This window comes from Quercus suber, unplaced genomic scaffold, assembly GCF_002906115.3.
Source record: "Quercus suber isolate HL8 unplaced genomic scaffold, Cork oak 2.0 scaffold_203, whole genome shotgun sequence".
NCBI lineage: Eukaryota > Viridiplantae > Streptophyta > Magnoliopsida > Fagales > Fagaceae > Quercus > Quercus suber.
Window position 1 is genome coordinate 803,122 of NW_027069661.1, and position 15,841 is coordinate 818,962.

Consider the following 15,841-nt stretch of genomic DNA (forward strand, 5'->3'; position numbering starts at 1 on the left):
ACTGAATGAGATGAGTAAGGAGGAAAACAGGTCCCAGCTGGGACCCACATGCCACACGTGGAGGGCTGGAGACCATTCATGAAAATCGAGTCCAGTAGACTTGATTTCAATTCGAGTTATCCATGTGACCAAAAAGAGAGCGTGAAAAGCACTGTGGGACCAGACTAGAAACTCCAGTCCAGTAAACTCGATTTCTTTGAAAAAAAAACCGAGTCCAACAGACTCAATTTCTATGAACAAAAACTGAGTCTATTAGACTCGATTTCCAAGCTTACGTGGACAGATCCTTCAACTCAGCTGGTGGCGCAATTGGGAAATTGAGTATGATGTACTCGATTTATAACCCAAAATCGACAGTAAAACACTCAATTTGTTAGATACCAAAATAGTTTCAAACCTTGGTTAACTAATAAAATTGTTTGGTTTTTATAGTTATTTTCAAAAAAAAATCCTCCTATGCGCCACATAAATAATTTTATTTAGTAAGATGACAGCCGTGATTAATTGAAAACGATTTTAAAAAATTAAGGGCCAAATAGGGTCCCAAAAAATTGAAAGCCAAAGTAAAAAATGACAAAAAATAGAAGAACCAAAAAGATGAGAGCATGATATAAATACCACATTTCAGCCGCCTCCTTCCCCAATTTTTTTATGCTCTCTCAACACACCATGAGATAACTGATCAGTAGCTTAGAGTTAGTTCAAGGAAACTGCCCTCAAACCGAACCGAACCGATTCTTTATTTCTATCTGTCTCTTTCTCAATTCTCAAACTCTGTCGTTTCGTTCTGATTTCCGCTGCTGAATTTTTTGCTGGATCTTCAGGAAAATGGGTACGCTTCTTCGTTCTTCGCACACTTGTTTTCGTTCTTATTGTTATTCTACGCTTACTGCTGCTACTACTACTAGTATTGCTAGTGCTAAAAAAAACCCGAATCACAATCAGAATCAAAATCAATTCTTGAAACCTGTTAGAGATCAGTGCAAATCTAGAAGCTTTAGGAATGTTGATGATGCCTTAGACCTGTTTGATAAAATGCTTCACACGCGCCCTTTGCCTTCCATTGCCGATTTTAATCACGTTTTGGGTGGCATTGCAAGAATGAAGCATTACCCTGTAGTCATTACTCTATTTAAACAATTCGAATCATTCGGAATCTCTCCCGATGTTTATACTCTTAATATTTTGATTAACTGTTTCTGCCATTGGAACCGTCTAGGTTTTGGGTTTTCTGTCTTGGCAACAATTTTGAAACTTGGTTATCACCCAGACTCTGTTACTCTAAACACCCTTGTGAAGGGTCTCTGTCTTCAAGGTAACATTGCTGGAGCTGTGAAGTTGGTAGAAGATATGGAGAAGAAAGGGTATCAACCTGATGCATTTACTTGTGGAACGATACTAAATGCTCTGTGTAAAATTGGTAAGGCTGATATGGCTCTTGGGTTGCTCAGGAAATTGGAAGAAGGAGATTTTGAGCTTAATCTGACAGCGTATAACACAATCATTGACAGTTTATGTAAGGATAGGTTGGTAACTGAGGCCTTGAACTTTTTAACTGAAATAATGAGTAAAGGCATTCGGCCAAACCTTGTCACTTACAATTCCTTAATTCAAGGCCTATGCAATTTAAGCCGGTGGAGAGAGGCTACTACTTTGTTGAACGAGATGGCACAGAGGAAGATCGTGCCAGGTGTGTGGACCTTCAACATATTGGTGGACGCATTTTGCAAAGAGGGGATGTTGATAGAGGCAAAAAAAGTTTTTGATAAGATGATTCAAAGAGGTATTGAGCCTGACGTAGTCTCTTATAGTTCTTTAATTGATGGATACTGTTTGCAAAATAAATTGAAGGATGCCATCAAAGTATTGAACATGATGGTTGAGAGGGGTTGTTCACCTGATGTTGTTAGCTATAGCACATTGATTAATGGATTTTGTAAAAATAAAAGAATTGATGAGGCAATGAATCTCTTTAATGAAATGTCCAACAAGGGAGTAACTCCTAATGTTGTGACTTACAACACTCTTATAGGTGGGTTTTGTCGAGTGGAGAGACACAAGGCTGCTCTAGAGCTATTCCATAAAATGCAGGCTTGTGGCCAACTTCCAGATCCCCAAACTTATGCTGTCTTGTTGGACGGCCTGTGTAAGAATGGACTAGTTGTTGAGGCAATAAAAGTGTTTCTTGAGATGGAAGACAAAATGTTGGGCAATTATATTGTGATTTACAACATTTTGATTGACGGTTTGTGTAATGTTGGGAATCTTAAAGTTGCTAGAGAACTCTTTTATAGTCTACCTGTAAAAGGATTGCAACCCAATATTCGAACTTACACCATAATGCTCAAAGGGCTTTGCAAAGAGGGATTGCTAGAAGAAGCAAGTGAGATATTTGAGAAAATGGATGGGAGCGGTTGTTCACCTGACGATCGCACATATAACACAATAATCCAAGGGTTATTGCAACATAATGAGACATCAAAGGCAATTAAATATCTTGAAATAATGGTTGACAAGGGTTTTTCAGCAAATGCGACAGTTGCAAGCATGTTTTTTGACCTGCTATCATCTAATCAAGTAGATAAGAACATTCAAGAATTTCTCCAGAAGCTTGTGTGAAGGTTTTTTAGTTTCTCAACATCAAGGACAAGTTTCATATTTTATCCATCACATGTCAATCTTTAAAAGATGTGTGTATCATTTCAGGTAAATTTTATAGTTTCTAAAGATGATTTTCTATTTCATTTATGTATGCATGATTGTTTGTACATTTAACTGTTCCATCTTTTGTTGTGATTTCATTGTGCACTTTTGTTGTTGCTTGGAAGTTGGACCTATTTTCCTGGACAGTTGTTTCAAATTTTTTTCTTATTTAAGTTTAATGCTAAATATTGTTGCTCTAAAATATGGCATTTTTTGTGTGGTTATACGTCCCTTAGCCAGTGGAATTAATGATAATAAATGTTCCCTCCAATGAAATTAAGTTTTGGAGTTGCATTTATGCAAACTGAGTCCCCCCTCCCCCTTCCCTTTTTTCCCCCTCTTATAAGCCTTGTGGTGCTTTTGTGCAGTGGACTCGAGTCAAATTTTGTTAGTCTAGCTTGGTTGGTTTATCAACTCATGGAGTTAGCTGATAATTTTGTATGTGCTTCTCCTTGTGTCTAAGAGAGAAGCAACTTAGGTTGTAGTGCAATACAAAATTAACTTCATGGTATAATCATTTTGACATTTACGATTTAAAGTAAATAAATTGAGTTGGAAACTCCCAACTTGTGATCATATAGTTGAAGAATAGTTCATTTGTTAGTGATTGATTACATTTCATGGACACAAAGAGCTGATTCTTTTGAAGCTTTTGTAATTTCATTTTGTTGTATGTAGATTGTGATTTCCTAGCCTAACTTAGGTTAGGTTCTTAGTGATGTCATGTTTGGTCAAGTATAAGATAGATAATCCCATAGGTCTTGTGAAATATACAACAAGGTTTATAAAAGTTGTGTTGTAGGTTACTGCAAAATCATTATAATGAGATAATTATTATGTATGAGTGTTTTCTTGTTAGGTTGATTTGGTCTTTGACTTGTGATTTTGGGAATTCAACTTGAGATAAAAGATGGGGTTCTCTTTCACCAAGCTTTTCAGCTGGCCTTTTGCCAAGGAGATGCGTATTCTAATGGTGGGTCTTCATGCAGTGGGCAAGACTACCATTTTGTACAAGCTGAAGTTGGGAGAGATTACGACCACCCTTCCTACCATTGGTATTCTTTTGCCATATTGTTAACATTGTTCTATTATATAATGTGTTGCTTGTTTGTAGCTATAAGTAGTTGGATTTTACAGATTCTTTTGTTGCTTAGAATTTTGCAGGTGACACTGATTTTCATAATAATTAATATGATTAAAAAATATTTTTAACTTTTCTCTAGCTAAAATAGCAAGACAAATGCTCAGGTTAACTTTCCTTCAAAACATTTTTTTTTTTTTTTGGGATTTTTAACAGAACAAGATTCTCTCAAATTATTTGAGTTGGATGAGTTTGTCATTAATCCAGGCTCAAGTCGTTGCCCTTAAGTAAATCATTCGGAACTTCATTTATGGCGAAGGCATATCTTCTAGGAATGACTTGGTTTGGGTGTCATTGAAGTTTCCAAGTAGAAGCAATTGAAGATTTGGCTCTAAAAATAAACTTAACTATCGTTGGGTACATCAGGGTAGATCCTCATAAGGAATTATTGGATGAGAGAGCCATGAAGGAGAACTTTAGTCTCTACGGAGTTTGAAAGGAACTCAACCCAAAACTCAAACTGACTTGATGAATGAAGGCAGGACTGGAAAATTGGGTTCCTGACCAAGAGTGCTGAACAACACTTTTGTCCCGGATATCAGTGCCGAACGACACTAATGACAATTCGACACAAAAGGTCTGACCTAAAGTGCTCTGTGCCGATCAGCCTATCTTGTTCTGTTAAGCTCTGTATTCCTACAACACCTCCTTGATAGTTGCTAATATGTGTTGGCAAGTTGGGAACACTGTTTTGATGGCTGGAATTGGGTTCTCATGTATAGGGATAATTTGGTCCATTTGGGAAGTTAGTTAGGATAAATAGTTGCATGGTTATTTAGCATATGCAAGGGATTAGTTTTTCAACATATAGAACAGCTTGTATGAAGGCTTTTAGTCTTTCAACATCAGGTACTCGGTTTCATAATTTAATGCTTTACTAGTCAATCTATAAGGAGTTTCTTTTCATGTATATTAGTAGTGAAGATGTGGAAAACCTCAATTGGTTCTTTAAATTTGTGAGAGACCAATGCAGATCTCAAAGCTTTAGGAATGTTGGTAGTGCCTTAGGGTTGTTTGATCAATCGGTTCACATGTGCCTTTTTCCTTCCGTTTTGGATTTTAATCCCATGTTGTATACCTGTTGGCATGGCAATTAAAGTTTTCTATCTGAGGAAATGAAATAGTAATATAGATATACTACTTAAACACATTGTATCACTTTATTTCACTATGAATGCTGTGCTACCGAGATACTTAAATCAACAAAGATGGTAATGGTCATCAATTCTTAGGTGGATTTATGCTACATCTAGTTGCATGCATTCACTACTAGGTCTGGATTAGGAATGGCAACGGGTCGGGTTCGGGCCGGATTTTTGCATACCCAGACCCGACCTGCGAGCCAAGACCTGCAACTTGGACCCGACCTGATTATTAATCGGGTTTTTTTCCTGGGGCCCAGACCCGCCCCGCCGGGCTCCGCAGGCCCCGTGGGCCCCGTTTAGCCGTTGGGCCCAAATCTGGCCCAACCAATTTTTTTTTTTGTATTTTAAGCCCATTAAGATTTTTTTGCCAGATTTTTGCCAAATTCAAGCCCATTCAAGGCATTATTGGGCAGCCCATTCAAACCCATTAAGATTTTTGGCATTTTGGCCACGTTATCCAAATCATATGCAGCCAAATCAATCCAAATCATAGATTAATCATAAATCAATAAATCATAACTAAAATCACCAGCTAAACATAAAAATAAAATAAATCCAACAAGTCCAAGAACTAAGTATCACAAGTCCAACAAGTTCAAGAAATTAAAAAGTTACAAAACAAATCCCACAAGTCTAAGAAATTAAAAAGGCTAAGAAATTACAAAATGTCTTATCCTCCACAAACCAACAAATTAAAAAGGCTAAGAAATTATAAAAGGTTAAAAAGGCTTAGAATAATTACAAACCAACAAATTAATCCAACAAATCTAAGAAATTAAAAAGGCTACTAAATTAATACAAAATATCTAATCGTCCACAATTGTGACACAACTCCCATCCTCTTCATTAGGCTATCAAGAATTGATTGAAGTGTACGACCTCCACATAGTTGAAGAACCTACAACAACAATGAATTAAAAAATGGAATAAACTTCATCAAATTGTAACTAGCAAATAAACATAGTTGAGACTTGAATCAGGTGAAAGATATGTGTACAAAAATTCACTACTCTATTTCACACTTGGTTTCACTGATTCACTACCATAAATGTTAAAACATGCAAAAGCATTAATATTGAACTAATAAAAAAAATAACATATTAAGCCTACAAAATTATAAACCAAACTGAAACATCAAAGAAGACCCAAAAAAGAAACTTCAACATAGTCCTTAACTGAACCCCAGGATAACAAGAATCAATCTTAAATTTACTCAACACAGAAAAAGCAAGCAAACTCAAACCAGAAAGGGAAATTTTTTTTTACGAAAACACTGTTAATTACAGAGTTACCCTAACACATAGTATATAACGAAAATGCTAACACATTAACCCCAAACAGACATGCAAGCAAGAACATTAATAATATCGTACATTCACAACAACATATTACCTTAAAAAGCTAAAACAAACGGCTTTTCATAGCCCAAGTCTCGGAGATTCCACAGTAAACTCTGCAAGCAAAACCCAAAACAGAGCAAATAAGCGCAGATCGAACCCATAAACCACAAAATAAACATTTAAAAAAAAAAACCCATTATTTTTCAAAGGACACAAACATAAGACCACAACAATATTACTGCAACCAAGATCATAAAATAGAAAAAAAAAAATTAATTTCTTTCAGAAAACAAAAAAGTCTGAGCTAAACGACACAATAGACTGTCACTGAAACATTCTTACCAGGCCTAAAAAAAATTACTTTTTTTTCTAATTTGAAGAAGAAAAAATCACAAGAAGGAAGATTCTTTCCAGAAGCAGAAACCGAGAAAATAGTCACAGATCGAGCTCATGCAAAGGAAATACCCAAAAAGCCCAAACCAAACAAAGCTTTAAACCCCACACAAACAAAAAAAAAAAAAAATGGAAAATGAAAGAAGAAGATGGTGAGAGCACAAACCAGATGGGTCTTCTAAGGAGATCAGGACAGAGCAAAATGAGGGAGTGTCGGAGTGTCGGACTGAGTTGAGGGAGGGGAGTGTCAGACTGAGGGAGAGGGAGTGTCAGACTGAGCTGGGGGAGGCTGAAGAAATGAGGGATTACCGAATTAGGGTTAGATTATAGGTATTATATATATAGAGGGTATTTTTGTAATTTAGGGTTCCGGGTTTTTAAACGGGCCGGATCTCGGGTTTTTTGATAAAACCCAGACCCGACCCGGACCCGCTTCAGGTTTTTTTTTTTTTTTTTAACCCATACCCGACCCTATTCCTAATCGGACCGGGTAAAACCCGGCCCATTAGGGTCGGGCCGGGTACCCGCGGGTCGGGCAAAAATTGCCATCTCTAGTCTGGATTATAAGCATTGAAGTTTTAAATTTTTTTCACAAAAAATAGAACTCTTTGAGGACTTTTCAGGGTCACTCCTAAAACATTTGATCCATGAACAGGTGTGTTAACACTGTAGCATGATGATGGCAGTAAAGTTACTATAACAAAAGTTTCAATATAAAATATATGGGGTTTGGATGATGATTGTTAATTCTACTAGAGGATCATCGAGTGAGGACACTCATGCAGATTTACTTTATGCCAATATGCCTGCTAACTTTGGTAGCAGTTGCAATCTTACTGCACATCGGAAAATGGTAAACCATTAAAGTGTAGTATGTATTCTATATACAACTCTATTGACATATGTTACAACATTTCATCTAGATCAAATTGTTTTATGTAAGATGGAAAAGCCTTCATTGGAGGGACCATTTGGGTTTGTCCTCTGGTCTAAGCATTTCATTTCCTGTATTTATTTGAGATTTTTCTAATAATATTTGCAGTTAGTTTTATTGATTCCTAAATAATTATGAATTGGATGAATATAAATCCATTTGGTATAGTCACTAAATATGGTTTTGAGAGGTTCATTCTTTTTCTGTTTGATACAATGCTTCACATGCACCTTTTCCCTTCCCTTGTGGATTTTAATCAATTTTTGGGTGCCATTGCAAGAATGAAGCATTACTATGTGGTCATTAATTTAGATAGAGATATGAAATCACTAGGAAATGCTGCCAATATCTTTGGCTAGAACAGTAGCAGATGGCTGTGGTTCCTTGGTTTCTAGGCTTGATTATGATGCAGTTGATCTGTTCTTTCATCCATTGTGGATTAACTTTCAATGTGTAGATACATTCAAATGCTTTTCATTGTTAGTTAACGCTCAGGTATTTTGTGTACAACTGACTCTCTCTCAATGGAATCATGCTTGTGCTTTGAAGCCCATTGGGAATTTGGTGAATGCTTAGGTTTTTAGCGTGCCAGTCTTAATAATGTAGTTGGTTACATCTCCATGATTAGGGATGTTTATGAAATTTTACATAAATAGAAGTATGTCCCAAATGTGAGGAGAGCATGTATTATACTGCACCAACAACAATTTTGTTATACTAGCACTTGCTTTTAGTACTTGAGCCCATTGGTGGTTCTCAAGTATGTCCAACATTCATATTCGTTAATTGAAGGTTGGCCTTTTTCGTTGTGTGCATTGTTATGCAAAGTTTTTGTTTTTTGGTAAACAGGTAGACCTTTTTGCCATTTTGAAACATGGACAGAACTTAGATACAATTCCTTAGATGTTTTACCTAATGTTCCCCAATTAAATTCACTCATGTGGCTAGCTAATGGGCCATGTAGTTAAATTTATTTGTTTGCTGGAGAAGATACTAGCTTTTGTGTTGCTTGGTCAATGTAATTACACGATTGATTTTAATTGGTGAACGGTGAACCTAACGTATCTGAGGAACAGAAGAAATTGTACTATAAGTTTTGCTCTTAAAACATTATGCATCTATATGGGAAGCTTAAGTAAATGCTGCCAAAGGTGATCACCCAGATAGAGCTAAGATGGGATAAAACTGCATCACTTTGGTCTCTTAAGGGCTTGAAGACATGAACACCTGATATTGATGGCCCACATTTCTTATTTTTATTTGAGTAGGTAAATGATTGGTCTCATCAAGGTGAATATTTAAGGAGATTAGGAAACATTTTATACTAATGGCTTCAGTGGGTGTAGCACCTGCTTCTTGTATGAGAGAACCTAGTAACCATAATGTCGGAGTTGATCGGTTGCCTGAGGAGATGAATGACAAAGTACGGAGTTGGTTTGGCATTTCTCTTTCTTATTATTTTCTTGTGTTCACTTGATTTGTGAAGTTTATGTACCAGTTATTCATAGGATTCACTGTTTTTGTAGGTAATGGAAGCCACAGTTGTTGATGGTAATGGTACAGAGACAGGTCATATAATTGTAACAACTATCGGGGGTAGAAATGGCGAGCTGAAGTAGGTATAGCTTTGTTTTACAAGTTATTCTCCACAATTTCTGTAATTGAGGACCTTATGTATGCTCTTTTGAATGAAAATGTCAAATGAATCCTACATGCTCTACAAGTGTCCAACTAAAGCTGGTTTAGGACTATTGCAAATGTCAGCAATTGTAAAATTTGTCCTTCTGGATATGTGTATATCTTGATTTAAATGCAATGTATCATTTCATGACGTGTATTTCTGATATGGCCTTCTGATATTTGCAGACAATAAGTTACATGGCCGAGCGTGTTGTTGGACATGGATCTTTTGGAGTCGTGTTCCAGGTGAGGATTTATAGCATTTAAATTATAACTAAGTTTGATGTCTGTTAATTTAGCGTCTTTTAGTTAGTATGATGCAAGCTGTTATATACTGGTTTACTATGTTTATGTAGGCAAAGTGCCTAGAGACAGGTGAAACTGTTGCTATAAAGAAGGTTCTTAAGACAAGAGGTATAAGAACTGAGAGCTGCAAACCATGTGCCTTCTTGAGCACCCAAATGTTGTCTCTTTGAAGCACTGTTTCTTCTCAACCACTGAAAAGGATGAACTTTACCTTAATTTGGTACTTGAGTATGTTCCTGAAACAGTTCATCGTGTGAACAAACACTACAACAAATTGAACCAAAGGATGCCACTGATATATGTGAAACTTTATGCATACCAGGTATTGTTACTTGTTAAGAATTGGTTTCCTTCTGCTCTCACGATAAGTCATGTTTTGGACAATGTTTATATGTTCATATGGTTAATTTGAATATTTGTTTTGGAAACTGCTTATGTGTAATATTGCTTGAGCAAAGATATTTAAATGTTAAGTTAGTCTTAACTCGATTAAGAGTATCAGACTGGTGTTCTACACCATGGACTGTGAGCCCTAGGCTGACCAATGTGTCTTGATGCATTAAAGACAGCCTCAAGACTTAACCCTCGGAATCTTCACATGTATGGTTAATTATTTTAGATTTAGGTTGACATTCCATTTTTTTCTTTGAAGGGGGGTGGGAGGTAGGGTTTATAGCTAGCTTTAACTTCATCAAAATGTGTGGTATTTATAGTTTTGCTGATTGTTTTTGTTCTTGCTTAGATTCTAATATATCTTTATGCTTTGCAGATCTTTAGGGCCTTGCCATATATTCATCGCTGCATTGAAGTATGTCATCGGGACATTAAACCTCAAAACCTTTTGGTACGTCTGCTAAAAAATTTGCATGTCTATTTTAGATATTTAACTTGTGTTTTCTTTAAGCTGTACTGCCATTGCCTTTGTAAGGATGACACAGGAAAAAAATGCAGGTTAACAACTTATTCTAACTAAAAGCTATTGCTCTTGTACAGGTCAATCCACATACCCACCAGGTTAAATTATGTGACTTTGGAAGTGCGAAAGTCTTGGTTTGTTTTTATTTTGTTATTCATGTCCTTTTTCCTGAAGTTATTTTTGCCTTTGCTGTAATTGGAATGCTTAATATCCTTATTTTCTTTAATGTTGGACAGGTAAAAGGTGAGCCAAACATTTCTTACATCTGCTCTAGGTATTATCGAGCACTAGAGCTTATATTTGGAGCAACTGAGTATACTACAGCTATTGACATTTGGTCTGCTGGCTGTGTTCTTGCTGAGTTACTTCTTGGACAGGTAATTGATTATTCATATAAGCTCTGGTCAACTTCTGGATTTGTAATTTGTACATTAAGATTAAAATGAACTTTTTGTTCTGTCAACCTTTGTTTCCTGGTGAGAGTGGAGTCGACCAGCTCGTGGAGATAATCAAGGTAAATATAATATTTTGTTATGTAATGGAACTTGGATACCATAAAAAAAAAAAAAAAAAGTAATGGAACTTGGATATTTATTTATTGTGGGACTTTTTGTATGAAATTTGCTGGTTAGGAACTAGCTGATGAGGCAAAATGAAATCTTTTGAGTACAATTATTTNACACTTGACCTGATGGTATGCCTCCTCTTTCTATCAAACATATTGGACAGATGTAGGTATGGATGTCTCTCAAGCTATTTTGTCTAGTTTAAATAATGGGTCACTTTTGAAATCTGTTAATCATACTTTTATTACTCTGATTCCCAAAGTTAAAATCCTGAGAGAGTAACTGAGTTTAGACCTATTAGTCTTTGTAATGTGATTTATAAGGTAGTTAGTAAAGTCATTGCTAACTGTCTTAAGCCTATACTAAACTCTATTATCTCAAAAACTCAAAGTGCTTTCATTGCTGATAGATTGATTACAGATAATATTCTTATTGTTTTTGAAACTTTGCACCACATGAAGAATATTTGTACGGGAAGAAAGGCTTTATGGCACTAAACTGGATATGATTATGGAATGTGTTAGTACAGTTTCGTATTCTATACTGGTTAATGGTGAGCCAAAAGGTTTGAGCCGGCCTCCTAGGGGGTTGAGGCAAGGAGATCCTCTTTCGCCATTTCTATTTCTTTTTTGTGCAAAAGGTCTTAATGCCATTCTTAGGACTGCAACCACACGTGGGGACATTCAAGGTTTTTTATATGTAGGAATGAACCTAAACTCACTTATCTCTATTTTGCAAATGATTGTTTGTTATTTTGTAGAGCCACCCTGGAGGAGTGTGAAAAAGTCCAGGATATCTTAGCTTGTTATGAAGCAGTCTCAGGTCAGGCTATTAACAAGGTTAAAACTACCCTGTTCTTTAGCAAGAATACTGATGCTTAGATGCAAGAGGCAATCAAATCTTCTCTAAATATTCCAGCCATTCAACACTATGTGAAATATTTGGGGCTTCCTTCTTTTGTTGGTAGCGTAAAGAAAGCTTGTTTCACACAAATTAAAGAGAGAATATGGGCGAGAATGCAAGGGTGGAAAGAGAAACTTCTCTTACAAGCTGGAAAGGAGGTCATGATCAAGGCAGTGGTTCAATCCATATCCACTTATTCCATGAGTGTTTTTAAATTGCCAGTAAGCTTGTGTAAAGATATAGAAGCCATGATTTGTAAATTTTGGTGGGGGCAAGGGGACTTGAAGAAGATTCACTGGGTTAATTAGAGCTCCTTTTGTTCCTCAAAATCTGTTGGAGGTACGGGTTCAGAGATATTCATAAATTTAATAATGCTTTGTTGGCAAAACAAGTTTGGCGATTATTTCACAATAAGGATACTTTGCTATATCGAGTTTTTAGTGCTAAATACTTCCCTCATGGTAAATTTTGGATGCTTCGGTCCACCCAAATTGCTCCTTTGCATGGCGAAGTATTTTACTAGCCCGTGAGGTTATTAATAGAGGTGCTATATGAAGGGTGGGAAACAGACTGTCTATTGATATATGGAATCATAGATGGCTGCCTGAACTGGGACAGAGCAAGATTTTTTCTCCATGGCAAGATGCAGAGATCAGTAGAGTGCATGAATTATTCTATCCAGATACAAGAGTGTGGGATCCGGGTTTGTTGGAGAGGTGTTTTCTACCATGGGAGGTAGAGATGATCATACGGATTTATGTGCATGAAGGGGGTAGGGATGATGTTTTGTTGTGGCCACTTACTCCGGATGGTAATTACAGTGTAAGGAATGCGTATCACATGTTGGCGGCTAAGGGATTAATCAAAACCCGAGTTCATATTCTCCATCAAAAGCTAAGAGAGTTTGGAAGGGCATTTGGAAGATCAAGACCCCTAATAAAATTCGTCATTTCGTCTAGAAAGCTGCCAAGGATTTGCTGCTAACTAAACAAAATTTGAAGGTCAAACATATTTCGTTGGATGATACTTGTGCGATGTGTGATGATCAACCTGAAACTTTATTACATTGTCTCTGGCTTTGTCCCTATGCTCAATCGGTTTGGACGTTAGATATCACCTTTGCTAATCTGTATCAAAGGAAGCATAGAATTTTCTTCAACTTGTTGGATGACGTGATGCAGAACAGCTCGAGCTATCATGTGGCTTTGTTTTCCACCATTGTGTGGAGTTTGTGGCAGCAACAGAATTGACTTAGGGAAAATCAAAGGACTTGGCCACTGCATGAAGTTGGTGACAGAGCTAAAGCTTTGGTTGTGGAGTTTTTGGAAGCTAACAAACATATCAGTAACCCAGGCTCGAGATTGGTAGCACGGTGGTTGCCTCCACTAGAGAATTGTTATAAGGTAAATTTCGATGTGGCTCTTTTGATCATTTGGGCTGTGCGGGCATTGGGGTGGTTGTTTGAGATCATAGAGGATATGTTATGGCAGCCCTTAGCCAGAAAATTGCTCTCACTTAATCAGTAGCATTGGCAGAAGCTCAGGCAGCCCATAGAGTAGTCACTTTCGCTCAGGAAATGTCTTTTTTTCATATTCAGATAGAAGGGGATTGTCTGGGGGTTATTTGTGCTTTGTAATCCCAGGGACATTGCAATACCTTGTATGGACATGTGGTTAATGATACTCAGAGATTAGGCTATGCTTTACAATCTTGTCAGTTTTTTCATATTTGTAGGGAAGGAAATAAGTTAGCTGATGAATTAGTTAGAGAAGCAGTTTTATCTACAGATACTGATGTATGGGTAGAAGATCTACCTTATGATTTGGATGTTGTGTTCTGATCTGATTTTTATTAATAAAATTTTCTTACTGTTTTCTCAAAAAAAAAAAAAAACTCACTTTCAAAAAAAGAAAAAAAAAAAAAAAAAAAAAAGGAAAAGGTGTTGTTTTAAACGTTTGTCGTTTTCAGTGTCCAGCAACAAAACGACATGCCGCACTTCCTAATATAGGCGAAGAGACACACACAGAGTAGAGAGAGAGAGAGAGAGAGAGAGAATGCCGAGTTTTAAAAGGTGTTGTTTTAAACTTTAGCCTTTTGCTTTGATTACCCAAGTTGTGTTGTTGGATGTTGGATAATGGGTTTATGGAAGAATTTAGATTAGCTTTTACTTTTTCTTTGATTACCCAAGTTGTTTTGTTGCATGTTGGAAAATGTGTTGATGGAAGAATTTAGATTAGCTTTGTGGTAACTTGCTGTGATTGTAGTGGTTGGGCTTTTGCTAGCTCTGTGTAATTGTGTCTTGCTATTCATTGTACTGTTTGTACATGTATGAGGTAAAATAAAATCTGCTCATTTATCTTTAAAAATATAAAGATTAGCTTTTGGGTTTTGTTTGATTACCCAATTTGTGTTTTTGGATATAGAATAATGGGTTGAAGGCAGAATCTTGATTAGCTTTTTATTTTTCTTTGATTGCCCCAGTGGCCAAGTTATTTTGATGGATATTGGAATTGGAGACTGGATTTAGACCAGCTTTTGGATTTTCTTTGATTACCCAAGTTATTTTGTTGGACATTAGACAATGGGTTGAGGTTAGAATTTAGATTATCTTTTGCTTTGTCTCTAAGTACCCAGGTTGTTTTATTGTATTTTGGATAATGGGTTGGAGACATGATTTATATTAGCTTTTGTGTTTTCTTTAATTACCCAATCCAGTTTCATTGGATATCGAGTAATGGGTTGAAGGAAGAATTTAGATAGCTTTTTCTCTTTCTATAATTGTTTAAGTAGTTTTATTGTGTCATAAATAATGGATTGGAGGAAAATTTACTTTAGCCTTTTGTATTTTTTTTTCTGGTTAAGTAAGTTTAAGTTTATTTTTGCCTTATGGCCTTTGGGTCGACTAGCACTTCTTGGTGTTTCCAAAGGTAATGTCCAGGGTTTGAATCCCCTCGCATAAGATGTATAAAAAAAAGTTTAAGTTTATTTCTAAGTGCAAAATGGGTTGGAGGTAGAGTTTAACTTGGCTTTTGTTGTGGGAATTTGAGCTTGTTGTCTTTGAGTACTAAAGTAATTTTATTACATACTGAGTAATGGGTAGGAGGCAGTTTATGTTTGCGTTTGGTTTAGGAATTTTAATCCGGTTTTCTTTGATTACCCAAGTAGTATTGATAATGAAAAATTGGGTGAAGCTCTTGCATTGGCTATATAGCTTTCGGAATAGAAATGATTTGGCCTTGAATTAACATGTTTTTTTTTGGCATGATGGGAGTAAAGGGTTTTGCCAGTACGGAGATTCCTGCAAATATGTTCATCCCAAGAACAACTTAGCAAATGTTAATACTCAAGGCATATCAGGTAAATTATGTCCCTAATATATATTATTCTCTTTAATTCTTTTTACTTATTTTTCAGGCTATTTTTCTTTTTAGTTTTCTATTTATCTTATGAATTTAAATAAATCTGATTAATACTGTATCTTAAATTTGTTATAAAGTTCTTATTTCTATGAAAAATGAAAAAAAGAAATGGGATGCGGAAATATTCAAAACTGTATCTGGGTTAATAATGACATATATGTTAGATAGCTGTTAACAATGATACTATTAGATAACTAACTTTATCAAACATCAGTGACAGGCTTTGTGGATAACAATGTCACCAATTATCCCTGGAAATCGGTCGGTTGGAGGCAGTTTTTCAGGTAAGGATACGTTGTATGTTTGCTTAGACTTGAGCATTTGTTTGTCAATGGTTGCATTTGTTCTAGTTTTTGGATTATTCTTTTTTTCTTATGTTATTGTTAGACTTAATG

At 36.1% G+C, this 15,841-nt stretch overlaps 1 protein-coding gene, 1 long non-coding RNA gene and 1 pseudogene across 5 annotated transcripts; 2 read left to right on the forward strand and 1 right to left on the reverse strand.

Moving 5' to 3' along the window:
* Nucleotides 1-609: 609 nt before the first annotated feature.
* Nucleotides 610-9,038, forward strand: LOC112007017 (putative pentatricopeptide repeat-containing protein At1g12700, mitochondrial). 4 transcript variants are annotated; one of them, XM_065779255.1, is made up of 3 exons: nt 611-2,706; nt 3,563-3,758; nt 4,001-4,754. In XM_065779255.1, the coding sequence occupies exon 1, from the start codon at nt 829-831 to the stop codon at nt 2,617-2,619; it is 1,791 nt and encodes a 596-aa protein (XP_065635327.1). In that variant the 5' UTR covers nt 611-828; the 3' UTR covers nt 2,620-2,706; nt 3,563-3,758; nt 4,001-4,754. The 4 variants fall into 4 exon arrangements, with proteins under 4 accessions (XP_023895100.1, XP_065635327.1, XP_065635328.1 ...); XM_065779256.1 differs by having other exon boundaries at nt 4,052-4,754; XM_065779257.1 differs by lacking the exon at nt 4,001-4,754 and having other exon boundaries at nt 613-832; nt 1,220-2,706; nt 3,563-3,675.
* LOC112007074 (uncharacterized) lies at nt 5,535-7,027 on the reverse strand. The gene is made up of 3 exons (XR_002882428.2): nt 6,889-7,027; nt 6,382-6,442; nt 5,535-5,887 (listed from the first exon to the last, which is right to left on the reverse strand). It is a non-coding gene; the product is annotated as an uncharacterized LOC112007074 (long non-coding RNA).
* LOC112007072 (shaggy-related protein kinase alpha-like) lies at nt 8,973-11,056 on the forward strand (annotated as a pseudogene).
* The last annotated feature ends 4,785 nt before the right edge of the window (nt 11,057-15,841 follow it).

What these genes read in the sequence shown, in the direction of transcription:
- LOC112007017 (XM_024039332.2), top strand. Translation starts at nt 829, where the DNA reads ATGGGTACGCTTCTTCGTTCTTCGCACACTTGTTTTCGTTCTTATTGT.